This window comes from Octodon degus, unplaced genomic scaffold, assembly GCF_000260255.1.
Source record: "Octodon degus isolate 3935 unplaced genomic scaffold, OctDeg1.0 scaffold00020, whole genome shotgun sequence".
NCBI classification, from domain to species: Eukaryota; Metazoa; Chordata; class Mammalia; order Rodentia; family Octodontidae; genus Octodon; species Octodon degus.
This window is the reverse complement of record NW_004524596.1, coordinates 14,148,341-14,162,196: the sequence shown is the minus strand read 5'-3', so window position 1 is coordinate 14,162,196 and position 13,856 is coordinate 14,148,341. Positions and strand designations below refer to the sequence as shown.

Genomic DNA, 13,856 nt, shown 5'->3' with positions numbered 1-13,856 from the left:
TCCCCATGAAAACCAGGACTCACAAGACATATGTCCCCTGGACAGAAAGTCCCTGTACACATCGTATTGGTGTACTGGAGCCGCCCTAAAAATCCTTGAATAACTAGGAATATATGAACTTCTCAAGCTACATGCAAGTTACTGTGCCTCAGCTATGCAGTATGCATGAAAACATATACTGGGCACATACAAGTGTTGTGTACACACATTTATGAAACATCGTGTGTACATCCTCTTGTGTGCAGACACTCAGATTGTGCACACATATCCCACTGACAATAAGAACACATTTCTCCTGCAGGGACCCATAGAAAGGTCAGAAAGTGCAGCGGAGAGTGGTGGTATTTGTGGAGGCCTTAGGTAGAAGGCAGGTGATGAGAGAGTGAAAGGACAGATGATGAACTAGACAGAGAACAGGCTGGTGACATTCAACAGGGCTATAGGCAGAAAGGTACTGTGGACCCCAGCTGGTAGTGTGTTTTCTTCTGTTGAGAAAGAATGGGCATTGGAAGTCCCAAGTCTGCTTTTTCTGTCAGGTATGTTAAGAGGAAAAAAATAACTTCCAAGTTTGTCCTCTGCCCTCAGACAAAAAGCATTACTCCCAGGTGTCACCAGCACAGGCCTTCCTAAAGTTGTTCTCCAGCAGAGTCACCCACCCTTCCATTTTATCCTTCAGTTCTGGTTTTACCCAGACTCTCAACATCCACTGAGGCAGCTACTGCTTTTGGGTTTCCAGGCCCCAGCTCCGGGTCAAGTACATGCCTGGTTATGTAAAAGTGAGCACAGGTAGCGCAGTCCTTCTACCCAGAACAGAGGCTTCCACCAGGTAGAATGCAGACAGTGGCTTTCCCAAGCTCCTACCACCTGCCTCAATAGTGCCTGAGATGTGGCAGCAGGAGGAATGTGGCCCCAGGTGGGCACTGAGCACACAGAGACTGGCACTGCATGCCAGGCTGCTGCAGACTTGGAATCTCCAGAAGTGAGCTGGATGCCCTAGTTCTAAGTAGGGACACCCTGGAAAGAACCCGCCTTCTGCTCCAAGCACACCAGCTCTTGGGCACCCAGGGTACCTCCAAGGCAGGGCAGCCTTCCTGCCTAGCTGTTCTGTAGAACTCCTCCTGGCACTGCCAAGGATGAGGACACACACGTGCACGGAAAAAAAAAATTAGGAGTCGAAATTAGCTTGGAAGTGCATGCAAAATTCCAGGCACGTTTCTCCCTAATCCTTTTTGCTTTGGAAAATGGGCTTTCAAGTGAAGGCAAGTTTGCTGAAATTACCTCTGTGGCTCCTCCTCAGGTGCTGACTGTCCAGGCCCAGAGCGTCACCACCCCTGGGAACAGTGTCCCCAGCCCGACCCCAGTGAACTGAGTAGGAAGGCTCGGAGCTGGCAGGAACAGGGTTAGTATGAGGTAGGAATCTTTTTCTAGTTTTCATTTTAAAGATAAGCCAGTTCTGAAGTGGTGTAGGGGCTGAAGGCACTATGCTGATCCCAAAAGACAGGACAAATCTTTAGGGAGCCAGGGACCCATAAGGTGAGTTGCACAGTGACACAGAGACAGGCACACGGGTGGTGACGGGTGGCGCCAGGCAGGACCACTCTGCTTCTAGGTCCTAAACTTCCCCTACAACTTCTTCCCTTGCTCCTTTCTCTGTTCCCACCCTAAAAGGAAGAAGACAAAAACCTGTCCATTCTTCTGGGAATGGATGCTTAGGTTTGGCAGCTCTGCGAGTTCCCCTTTTCAAAAGCAAAGCAACAACAACTGCACAGCCCCCAAGACCCACAAGGGCTGAGTGGCAGGCTGCAGCGCCTGGAAGAGCTTGGCCCTGGGCAGATCTGGGCCTGGCACCTCGTGCAGAAGAAACTGGCTTCGGTAGCTCCCTCCCCTGCACCCTCTCGCCTTTGCTCCCAACAGATCGGCTGGGGCGCTCAGCCCAATGGATCTGGTCCCCCCCCTTTCTTTCCACCCAGGCTCAGCCCCAGCTTTGAAATCCTGTCCCAGCTCCAGAGACCACGGAACGGGAGAGGAAAGTAAAGGCCTCGCCGCTGCACCCCAGGGCTTCAGGCCAGGGGACAAAAACACCAGTCTCCGGGAGTGATAAGAAAATGGAGAATACTGTATTTGCTTTAGAAAGTTTTTACATATAGATAAACACGCAGTTAAGATAACAGTAAAAGCGCCCTACGGGGAGTGAGAGATATCTCCAAAGCAGCTAAGAAATACTTGAAATAGCTTTTGCATAAGGATACTACAGTCTCACTCTCCGCTTTCGCTCATCATGGGGTCCCTCTTCCAAACCCAGGCCGCCCTGCCAAGCCTTGACTGCCAAGCCTAAGCCAGGACCGCGGAGTGGGAGGGGAAACCCCCCAAAAGAAAGCTACAGGTGAAGGGTAAGAGAGGAAGGAGGGAGAAAAGAGAAAGAAAGAGAAAGAGAAAGGGAGCGGAGAAAAAGCAATAGCATATACAGGCAATTTCTACACATATATTACAAACTGGGAAAATGACTGATCATTAAGATATACATAATTCATATAAAATTTTGAAATAAAAATAAAAATCTGTTACAGTCATAACTATTCTTTTTCCACATTTATAACCAGTACCCACACAGGCAGTGACAGAGTGGAGAGGAAAAGGTGCTTACGAAGAAAATGATTGTCTGTTGAACAAAAAAACAGAAGATTGCATCTTGTCTGACCAATACTTGGACTTAAAAACAGAGAGAAGAGAAAGAAAGAGTGAGAAGAAGAGAGAGAGCAACGAAAGGTGAGAAACACTTGCTATTTCTTGAAGAGTTCTTTTTTTTTCCTTTTCTTTTAAACAAATTCAGAACGGAGATGGCAGAGTTTTCTTTCTTTTTGTCTGGTATGCTTTCGTCGTCTTGTGGTGGTGGTTTTTGTATAGTCGACTTTTTAAAATCATTTAAACTAGAGAGAATATTTTCCCAGATACAAATAAATCGTCATGCAGGTGGGGTGCCGGGTCCATGGGAACCAAAAGGAGAAGCCGTGCTTGTCCTAGAAAGTATACAATTGTCACCTCTCTTATGTTTTCTGCCCACAATATCAGCGCTTGTGACTGTCGACGTCGCAGTCCTTTGGGGTGGCCGTGGTAGTAGATGGTGTTTGGGGGTTGTTGATGGTTTACGGTTAAATTGTTGTTTTTCTTGGTTTTTAAATATTTTTGGCTGGAGTGACTGTGTGTGTGGAGTTGTGTGTGTGTGTGTGTGTGTGTGTGTCTGGTGTATGGTTGTGTATCCTGATTTCGGTTTGTCTGGGGCTGGAGGAGAAAGAGGAGGGCAAGAGGTGGGGGAGAGGACAGAGCGGAAGGAGGGTGGCCTTGGCTATCATACATCACATTCCGAGTCGCTGGAGGTTACCGAGAGGATGGAGGTGCCGGTGTCCGCGCGCTCCGTCAGGCTGGACACGCTGGTGGTCGGACTGGCCGCCGTGGACGGCGACTCGGCCGAGCCGTGCGTGGGGCAGCCGGGCTCGGCCAGCGAGCGCATGCCGCTCGGTCCGATGGCCTGGTGCTGGAGCCTGCAGAAAGAGAAAGCCGCGCCGCGCTGACAACGAGCCCCGACCAGGCTGCCCCACACCGCGCAGCCAGGAGCCGGGCCTGCTGCGGGCGCCCCGGCGGTGCCCTCCGCGCCCCTCCCTCCTGGCACTTAGCCGCTCCTTGAACGTCGCCAAAAAGCTTCCCCAGCTCTGGCTCTGGGCTCCCTTCTCCAGGGAAGCTCTCCGGGCTCCCCGCTAGGGACCGGACTTCCACCGTACAGAAGACGAAGCCGAGGCCGGCCGCCTGGGGACGTGGAGCTGCAGTCGGGACGAAAGGAGCACTTCTTTCTCTCTACGCTAGAGCTCTTCAGACTGAGCCTGCTGGTTTCAGAGAGAGAGCTGGGGAGCAGTGCGGTTCCCTCAACGCGTCCTCTCCTGCTAAGGGACACCGGAGCTGAGAGGTTCTCACCCGCAGCCTCCTCGGGGAGCATCCGGGAGCACTTAGAGCTCTGCTCTCTGGATCCCCGCTCAGAGCGCAGGATCGGGAAGAGCAAAGAGAGCAGCTGGACGCAAAAAGTAGGGCACCAGGAGGGAGAGGGAAGAGGGCGAAGGAGAAAGCCAGGGGAAGTGCGGAGCCCTGCCTGGCTGCCTCTTTCCCGGGTTTGCAACCGGCTGCCTGAACCAACCGAGTGCCTCCCACTTCTCCCCACGAGAAGACAATCGCCTGACACTGGTGCTTCCCCAATCAGGCGAAAAGTGGGCTGCACAGGAGTAGTAAGTGGACCTGGGCCGGGTGGGGCTGAAGAAACCACAGCCCAGGAGCTCACTCCCAGCCCCCTGCCTGGGGAAGCAGCTGTCAGCGCCTGCGGGCCTGCTCCCTGCGGCCCTCTCCACCTGAGCAGGAACACAAGCTCTCACAGCGCTTGAGCCTTCACCCAGCTTCCTCCATTCCTCCCCTGCTCCACTCCTTTCCCCCTTCCCTCTGGTTCCCTCCAGTTCTTCTACTTTTTGTTTCCTCTCCAGCCAGCTCCTCTGATAGCCAAGCCCTGTACCACTCTGTGACTTTTTGACCCATTTGCCCACAGCAGGGGCTGTTCCTGTTGGCCTCCCAGTGCAGTGGATCCAAGGGGATGATCCTCAGCTCAAGAAGGAGGCCCAGCCCAGGTACCCACACACGAGGAACTGAGCACATGCATGCACAGACACTAGGCCTCAGCACCCCTGGCCGGGTTCTCCTCTGGGATCCTGCATTGCAGGGAGGACCCTCTGAGTGGTGGCTTCCAGCATTTTCCCTTTGTGGCAGGGACCCAGGCCCATTCTATTCTGCCTGCCATTTGTGACTTCCTCTCGACTTTGTTTTTGCAATGCATGGCAGTAAAAAAGATGGCAAGGGGTACTTTCTGTCTTTCCCTGTCTCTAGGCTCAAAGGGACATCTAGCAGGGGACAGGATAGGGGAGCTGCTCCTGCAGCTCCCTGGGGGTCAGGACCCCAGGACATAGGCACTTGGGACTGCATGCAATCTCTCTCTCTCTCTCTCTCTCTCTCTCTCTCTCTCTCTGCCCTAGCAAAAGCTCCTCATGGGCAAACCAGTCAATAAACCCACAGCGGGCCCCCTCTTCAGTGTGCCAGGGATGGTGGAAACTTTCTCCAACTGGCCAGAGATTCGAGGCTTCTCTAGCGTCCTGCTAGCCCACATGTCAACCCCTCTCCCAGTCCCCAGCCCAGGAGGCGGCAGCCAGGCCTCCGACTCCACTGACCTGTTCTTGGCCGCTGCGGCGCGGTCGCGTTGCCGCCGGTTCTTAAACCAGTTGCCTACTTGTGTGGGAGTGAGGCCGGTGGCCTGCGCCAGTTCGCGTTTCTTGCTGGGGTTGGGGTAGGGGTCCTGCAGGTACCACTCCCGCAGCAGGCTCCGAGTCCGCTCCTTGAAGCAATGCGTCTTCTGCTCGCCGTCCCAGATGGTGCGCGGCAGCGGGAACTTCTTGCGCACGCGGTACTTGTCCACCGGGCCGAGGGGGCGGCCGCGCAGCTTCTCGGCCTCCTGGTAGTGCGCCTCGAGCCACATGGCCTGCAGTTTGCCGTGCGATTCCTTGGTGAACTTGTGGTTCTCCAGGATGTGGTACAGGTCGCGGAAGTTGCCCGTGTGGAAAGCAACCACGGCGCGCGCGCGCAGGATCGACTCGTGCTTGTTGATGGCCTCGCACGCCCCGGGGGCCACGGGCAGCGACCAGAGGAAGCGGCCCAGCCGCTCGATGTCGCCCGTCTCCTCCAGCGTCTCACAGACGCTGGCCACCTGCTCCGGCGAGAAGTTGAGGGTGGGCAGCTGGAACATGGACAACTCTTCCGGGGGGGCCCTGGAGCCGCCGCCGCCGCCGCCGCCTCCTCCCGCGCGGTTCCCGCCGCCGCCGCCTCCCGCGCCGCTCCCACCGCCGCCGCTCGCCAGAAGTAGGGAGCAGTGGTGAGAATCGGCGAAGTTTGGCAACAAGAAGTGGGAGGAATAGAGGTCTAGGGGGGAGCGGAATACCATGGACTGACCTGAGAGGAGAGGAGAAAATTCAGGGAGAGGAAAGGAGAGGGGAGGAAGAGGAGGAGAGGGGCGATGAGGACCAGGAGGAGGGAGAGGAGAGGGGGGAGGAGGAGAGGGAGAGGAGGGGGGAGCAGGAGGAGGGGGAGGAGGAAGGACGGAAGGGACACCCACACCCCACACACATCCACACGCACACACGCCCGCGCAGCCACATAGAGAGGGAGGAAGGAGAGCGGCCCGGCGCGCGCGCGCAGAGAGCGAGCCCGAGGCGGAGAGGGAGAGGGAGAGCGCAGAGCGAGAGCCAACCACCGCCGAGTCAAGATTCAGCGATTCCACAGCAATCGCCCTAATGACAACAGCCTCATCATATCTCCCCTAAATCCACAGTGAGTGCAGCATTGAAACATTTTGTTTCGCTTTTCTATTGGTCTGCGGCGTGTCGTTGTGGCGTTACCACGGCAACCGCTGCCAATCACTGTCAGCCCTGCCAATCAATACCGAGAACGTAAGGACGGTTTTACCACTTAGCCGGAACGAGGGGGGGAGGGGGAGGGAAGGGTAGGAGGAACAAGGGGGAGAAAGAATTTTTTAAAAATCTTTGCAACTCTTAATCTCGGCACTTCCCCCTCTCTCTCCCGTCTCTCTCCCTCTCTCCTCTTGCCTCTTCTTTCCTCTAGCTCTCGCTCTTTCTCTGTCCTTCCTCTGAGAAGTTGACCCAGAAATTCTAAAAGCCAGGGTCACAGAGTAGCTGAATGAGATGACCAATTACAAGGGGGATTTTGTTGGAGGGTATGACGCTCCCCACGGGCCTCAGGACAGGGTGTGGTCGGCTGGCAAAGCAAAGACCAGGGCCCACCAAGCCGGAATGGTTTGCACACGGCCGCGTGTGCGTGGGGCAGCCTCTTTCTGCCTATCTAAGCATTAACAGTGGCAAAGAAGAAAGGAGATGAGATCATAGGGCCCACCAAACACCAGCCCTGGCTCAGCAGGCCAGGGGATCCAAAATTTTTTTTGAGGGGAGGATGCATTTGACACCTGAGGGCCTGACCCGAGAATCCAGGGTTGCATAGGCTCTTCTAGCCTCACTGGCCTGGGTCCACAGGGCTCCATTCACCCCAACTCCCCTCTTTCTCAGCTGGCATTCTCTTTACTCTGCTCCCGACCAAGGAGTCTTTATTTTTTTCCCCCATCACTTTGTATTTTAAAATAGGAGAAACAAGAGTACACTTCATATTAAAAAGCAACCACTTTGTGTCCCCCCATCTTCAGCTGCCCCTGGGACTTGTGGAGGAGCTGCCCAGGCCCAGAAACTTGGGAGCCGGCTGGACCCGGGGAAGTCAGGAAGATCCCAGTTCCCTTCACACACCAGAAGGACCTCTGGACCTGCCCATCAGCTCCAAAAGCACACTCACACTTTGGAGAAAGCAGATAAGGCCTGAAACCAGCTTGTTTGCTCATATTGTAAATAACACTAATAAACTGCCTAATTTTTCTGTAGGGAAAGTACCTGGCAAACCTAAAACAGAACGGAAAATGTCTACAGAGCTCAGAGGGCACTCCCTCCCTCAGGCCACGGCAAGCCCCAGGCGAGGCCTGGCTGTTTATCCCTAGGTATGTTGCATTTAAGAAGATGTAATCAGCATCTTGAGCCGGCTCCCTTTGTGAGGCTCCTGTAACTATGGAAGTGTGATTTACGCAGATTTGTCGAGGTCAGAGATGCCTTTCCCCAGCACTGTGTATATTTAGACAGGACTCGGTTTGGTGTTAAAAAGTGTATATGTTGAATGGATTCACACACAGTAGCCAACAATGCCCACATTGTCGGCCCGTGTACAACGCGTATTGAAACGCAGCGCTCAGACTTCAACTAATCTGCCCTCAATAAAGCTGAAATAATTATCCTAAGCTGCCTTTCCAGAAGAAAAAAAATCATTGAGGAATTCAAAACTTTTTTTCAAAAAAAAAAAAAAAAAAGATCTTTTCTGCATTCCGATGCAGATCTGGAGGCACCGCAGCGGTCCACACCACTTTGGAGATCTCAATGAGGAAGGAGAGAAAAAGATTGAGGGAGAATTTAAATAGGACTAAGGCGACCAGGGCTGGTCTGCCCTAGTCCCTAAACCTAGGGCTGAGGCTCAATTCAGGCCTCGACTCCTGTGGCATTGGAGGCCTGGGGGAGAGCGTGGCCTCTGGGTAGGGCAAGGAGCCCAGAGGTGTTCGCTCAGCCCTGAGTCAGTTTGGGGTAATGGATCTGCAGCCCTAGCTGGGCAGAAAAATACTCTCCTGAAAGGAAGACTTCTCAAGCCCCACTTCGAGGACCGTATACTGTATCTTCTTCTGGGCCAAGGGGTTCTTTTCCCGCTCAGCTGCGAAGCTCTGGGCGGTCCTTCACTGCAGGCCCAGAAAAAGCCCAAAGGTTGAGACACAAAAACAGACACTTCATCTTTTCTTCCCGATCCCTTTCTCTTGCAGGGGAAGGATTATAGACTGAAAGATGGGAGGGGGAAGGGGCAGGAGGAGGAAGCTGGGGCGGCAGGAATGAAAAAGGGGAGGGGAGTGGGTATTGTGCCGCGTGTGGGGGGAGAATTCCTACGGGTGGGTTTCCGAATATTGTGTTCAACTTTTTGAAAGCAGCTCGTGACCCCGAAACTGCATCCCCCGGACCTGGGGACCCAGGCGCCGGGCGGGCGAATGAGCCCAGCCAGTCCTTCCCTACCTCCTACCCCACCCCCGCCTCCGGGTGGGGGCGACCTGGCCTCTCCCGGCCGCTCTAGTGCCAGCCCCGGAGGGAGGCTGGGCAGGTGCCGCGGGCTTTGCTGAAAGCCCTGAGATTGAAAAATCCTCGCTCGCGGGGATAATTTAGGAAATTCGCGCAGACTCCGCTCCACTAGGCCCGTGTCTCCCCGGCCTCTCCTGGGGCGCTTGCGGTCCCTGCAACCGCCTGTTCTTGGCGGCCGCGGTCCAGAAGCGCAAACCCGGGAGGAGGCGGCGGTGAGCACGCAGCTTTGTACGCCCGGACTGAGCTCGGCGCGGCGGGCGGGCAGCAGCCTCCCCGTAGAGCCCAGAGCGCTGCGCCCACTTCGTCCAGCGCCTCTAGCCCGAAGCCCAGCGCCCGGCGCCTGAGGTCAGTAAATTGAGAGTCCGCAGAGCCGAGAGGGGAGGCGGGGCGGCTGGTCCTCAGAACAGACCGCGGGCCTGGGAGCTTTGGCTGCTCGGGTTCTCGGGGTAGGGGTACTGTGCGTGTTTGGGCGGGAATGGGGACTAGGGATTCTCCCAAATTGCTGGGGATAAGAACAGAAAAAACTTGGGCTCCAGCACCCGGGTCACCTTCCTCACTGGTCTGGGGAGCAAGCCATCGGGCAGCTTCACGGCCAGCAAGTGAGCCTCGGGGACCCCTGAGCACAGCTGAAATGTGCGTGCGCGCACCCCGCGTTAGTCACAGCGACAAGGTCCGAGGGGACAGGTTACCCTGCGGGGTCTCTTCATCGGTCCCTTGCCGTCTGGCTGCTGAGATCTGGGACTTTGAACTGGTACAGACTGAGGTCAACTGTGCAGAACAAAATTGTCGCCATCACACCCGCTTCAGTCGAGGCCTTCAGAAATACGATACTCATGTGGTTCCAGGAAAAAGTGGGTGTTGGAATTGGAGAATGTTCTGGTATCGGGATTTACTGGACATTTATTTACAAATGTCAGTCTCAACAGCAGCACTGAGAAAGTCTCAAACAGACTTTGCTGAGAGACTGGCTTGTTTCTGGTGGCAGGGGTCTGCAGGCCTCTGGGAGAGAAGGACACAGAGGACTAGGGCAGCTGCCCCCAGTCGGCCTTGCCTAGCTTGTAACAGCGCACTCCGGCCAGGGAAGGTTCGTGGGGGGGGGGGGTCAGGGGACCGCCCCTTCCGGCCACCAGGAAGTCAGGAGGTGGGGGCTGGCCCGGTGGCCCAAGATCTGGCCTCCTCGCAAGCGGTAAACTAAGGCGCTTGGCGCGGACCGCCAGGGAGGGCGCAGGGGAGCGCAGCGCGCAGGCAGGGAGGCCGGGAAACCCTTCAAGGACCCCGATTACTTTCCTTTGAACAACAACAACAACAACAACAACAGCTCCCTCCCGGCGCCCCCGCCCCCGTCTTAGCCTCCGGGGACCCGAGCTCCCAGCGATTGTCGCCCCGGACGGTAAACACAGCTCAGTTGCCTCAACTTTCTCCGCGCATAAAAGTTCCCGGCGTGCGAGGAAATTTGAATATTTGATCAGCCCCTTTGAGTGACCCTCATTAGCCCGGCGCCCTGCTAAGGCCCCAGCGTTGCAAGAAAGCTTCTGGGCCCGGCATTTGTACGCCTTGTTAGCGCCGCTTAATGAAGCCGCCCGGTCGGCTCAAAGGCGGCCCGGAGGCCGGCAGCGCGCACCTCTCGGCACCCCGCTCTGCCTAATGAGCCCCACCGCCCGCTAAAGGACCCTCCTCCCCCCACATCCTTAAACAAGAGAAGTTTGGCTCTGTCTTGGGGCACAGGCACCACCCACTGCCCATGAGAGTGGGCATAAACCCAGTCTATATGGCTGTGGTGATGTAGCCCCAGGAGAAAGGAGCAGCTGACTTGGGAGGTGTGAGCTGTACTCATTGTGTGGGTGAGGTTGTGTCCATGGGGTGCAGCTTCAGACTCTGGCCCTGGCTCAGTCTCCCCCTGCCCAAAGGGACCACAGCCAATCAGTTAATCATTCCAGTTCCTCAAAGATGCTCCTGTGCTAATGTTGGAGAGGCAGAAGGCAGAGGCCCAGGGGAGGGCATCTTCCTTCCTCAAGTTCCTTTGGTCTCCATTACCCAGGAGGCTGCTCTCTTCTTCCCACCAGTCCTTTTCTGACAGCCGCAACTCAGACCCACCTTTGAGAAGGGAGTGCAGGCTCAGCTTCCCTAACTACCGCTGCACCTCATCTGCAGAGCCCAAACAGTGTACAGCAAGTGTCTCAACAGTTGGCCATCAAGAAGGGAAGGCAGATGCCACAGCCTGTGCTGCTGTCCATCACACCCCCCAACTGTCCCTGCTGGGATCTCCCTTTGATCGTGTTTCCGGTCTTGGGCAGGCTTGAAGAGGGGCCTTAGAAAGGATCACCTTCCTTGGGTGAAACTGGGCCTGTTGTAGGGGGAAAGTTCCTTCTCCCAGGAAAGAGGAAAAGAAGGAAAGCTCTAGAAGAAGGGGGAACCAAGACAACCAGCTGCTCCTCCCTTTTCCTCTTGTCTTGGGACAAGTTACATGTTTGACCAGTAAATATATAACTACTAGAAATCACACTTCAGTCTTCAGAAACTGTCCCTTTTTTCCTCTATTGCCCTGTTCCGTGGACTCAAAAGTCAAGTTTCCCTGCCCCCCCCCACTTTGTGCTCTCAGCTCCTGGGCCCTTAAAGGCTCCTTTTGGAGGGTGTGGGAAGCAGGGTGGCCCCAGAACCACCCTCAGCCTTCTGGAGGCCCTCCTCCTGTATGCCCACAGCACCTCTGACCACTGTGAGCTGGGCCAGGTTGGTAGCTTCCAGATCCTATTCTGGGAGGCCCACTCTAGAAACTCGAGGGCCAGGCCAGCCTCCATCCTCTACCAAAAGGCCAGGCAGGCCTTGAGCTAGCAGAGTCCTCTTGGTCCATCCGGCCTGCTTCTCTGCCCTTTCCTCCCTTCTCCCTCCTGCCATTTCACTGGCATGCCCACCTCACTTCCCTCACTAAGACCCCTTCAACTGAGGCAAAACTGACAATGTATAGGGATCATCCTTGAGCTAAGCCAATGCCCAAGCCACAATCCATGCAAAGGGCAAAAGCAGGAGCAGCAAAGCCAAGGGGTGGGCGCTGTTGGAGACAAGGGGGACCTAGGGCGGAGGTAGAGTCAGTTTTGTGGCCCCAAGGCCAGGCCCACCGCCGCTCAGGGGAGGAGGCGAAAGGAGGGGGCAGGGAGTCCGCGGGCAACGGTCGGCGGGGCAGCAGGGACCTCAGGAGTCGGCGTGGGGGGCTAGATCCGAAGGCGAGGGGCGGGGAGGCGGGGGTCTGAGGAGCGCGCGGGGCGGAGGGGGGCGCCGCTCTTTAAGAGCCACACGGCTGGCAGGAGAGGCGCGCGGCCCGGTGCTGGTAGCGCACTGACCCCGAAGGGGATTTAGCGGGAAGAGAGCGGCGGTCTCGGGGGGCGCCCGGTGAGGCCGAAGCTCAAGAATAAGGAGCGTCTGCGGCTTGAAAGGCCGCGAGGAGCGGCGGCGCTGCTGCTCTTGACTTCTGAGCAGGGTTTAGAAAATCTGCCCCGGCTTAAGACGAGCTGCGGATGCTGGGCCCGGAGTGCCCCGTCCGCTGGCTCTGTCACTGTCCTCCGAGCCAAGGGGGTGGGGTGGGGGGTGGCTGCCGGAGTGGGGGGAGCTGGCAAACGCTCTCCTGACTCTCCAGTCTCGCCATCCTCACGCAGAGGATCCCCACGTCCGCACGCTGTGGTCAGAATTTTCTTTTCCAACTTGACTTTGGGTTTTGTGTGTCTGCCTTGCGCAACCTGGAAGCCGGCCGACCCCAAATGGAGTCTCAACAGGTGGCTAGGTAAGTCTGTTTAAAGGATTCTGGTTATACGGTCAGTACCTTCCTGACCCCCTTCACCTCCTTACAGTTTTCCCCCAGGCTGGACAGAGCTTCCCAGGCTCCTCCCGCGCGCGCGGGTGAGAGCGTGCGGAGGTGTGCTGGGGGGCAGCGCCCTCCCCCTGGGGTCTTGGGGCTCAGGGCACCAGCGAGGGTCGTAGGCAACCCCTGTGAGTTCTGCCTGGTAGCTCGGGTCGGAGCAGCACTCTTAGCTCCTTGCTGGGGCCTGGCGCCCCAAGAGGGGGAAGGAGGGAGAGCGCATCTCAGCACCTCCAGAGCCGAGCTGGAGGAAGGGGGAACAGGGGATCCCCTAGCCGGCGGCCTTTGTGTGGGCGTTTTCCGTGGAAACCGAACTATTCATTCTCTTTCATGAGAGACGTGGGATCCGGCCCAGGGGATCCGGCTCAGGGAAGCCCGCGCCAGCGGCACAAAGACGCGCAAACGAGCTTCCCGGCAGCCGGGGCTCCTGTAGGGTGGGGGACGTAGCCAAGAGAGGGGGAGGGGAGGCAAAGAAAGGCTACGGCCAGAAATCCGGGGCGTCAGAGAAAAGTCGGAAAATGTCCCCAGAGCGCGCCGCAAACAGATGCGCGCTCGCGGGCGCACAGCCTCCCCCGCCCGTCTCCTTTTCTCTTTCTCTCACTTACACGCGCACACACACCCATTCTGCACAGGTAGCCCAGGCGCGCGGCTCTCGGCAGTGCGGGGTCGCACGACCGGGCCAAAGCCGGGAGCACAATCCAGCCGCTTTCCTCCCAGCCCCCACCCCGTCCCCTCGAGAGCGCCCGTCCGGGGGGAATTGGGAGGGCCCTCCAGGTCTGGGGCTCGGGTGGAATCTTACCTGCAGAAAGGTAAGGCAAGCCGGGAGCGAGAAGCAGCGGCGGATAAATATTCATTAGGAAGTGTAAGTCTCTCCTTTTAAACCGCGCGGCGCGCTCTCTGGCTCCTATCTCTCTTTCCCTCCCTCCCTCCGTCTCCTAGTAAGATTCTCTCCTCCTCTGACCCCCCCTTCCTTCGAAATACCAGGTGGATCCCAGCCTAGCTAACCTGTTGGGAAGCTTGAGCTGCGGGCAGCGCCTCCACAGCTAGCTGTTTGCTTTCGCTCTTGGGGCGCGCGGAGTTCTCCCCTCCCTCCTTTTACCCAGCCCCCACCTCCTCCTAAATTACTACATCATTAGCTTTATTTTCCCGGGGGTTGGGGGGGAGCAGCCGGATGCACCTCTCCATAGCAGGGTGAAAAGTCTGCGCTC

General features: G+C 56.7%; 1 protein-coding gene across 1 annotated transcript; it reads right to left on the bottom strand.

Annotated features, from left to right (window-relative positions):
* Positions 1–3,289: 3,289 nt before the first annotated feature.
* On the bottom strand, positions 3,290–13,548 carry Six3 (SIX homeobox 3). The gene is made up of 3 exons (XM_004627673.3): positions 13,448–13,548; positions 5,256–6,030; positions 3,290–3,539 (listed from the first exon to the last, which is right to left on the bottom strand). The coding sequence occupies exons 1-3, from the start codon at positions 13,500–13,502 to the stop codon at positions 3,347–3,349; spliced, it is 1,023 nt and encodes a 340-aa protein (XP_004627730.1). The 5' UTR covers positions 13,503–13,548; the 3' UTR covers positions 3,290–3,346.
* Positions 13,549–13,856: the final 308 nt, after the last annotated feature.

Excerpts from the sequence above, each read along its gene's own strand:
- Six3 (XM_004627673.3), bottom strand. The coding sequence starts at position 13,502 with ATGAATATTTATCCGCCGCTGCTTCTCGCTCCCGGCTTGCCTTACCTT. Across the intron at positions 6,031-13,447 it reads CTTGCCTTACCTTTCTGCAG|GTCAGTCCATGGTATTCCGC; the intron begins GTAAGATTCCAC and ends CTCTCCTCTCAG. Across the intron at positions 3,540-5,255 it reads GCCGCAGCGGCCAAGAACAG|GCTCCAGCACCAGGCCATCG; the intron begins GTCAGTGGAGTC and ends CTCTTTCTGCAG.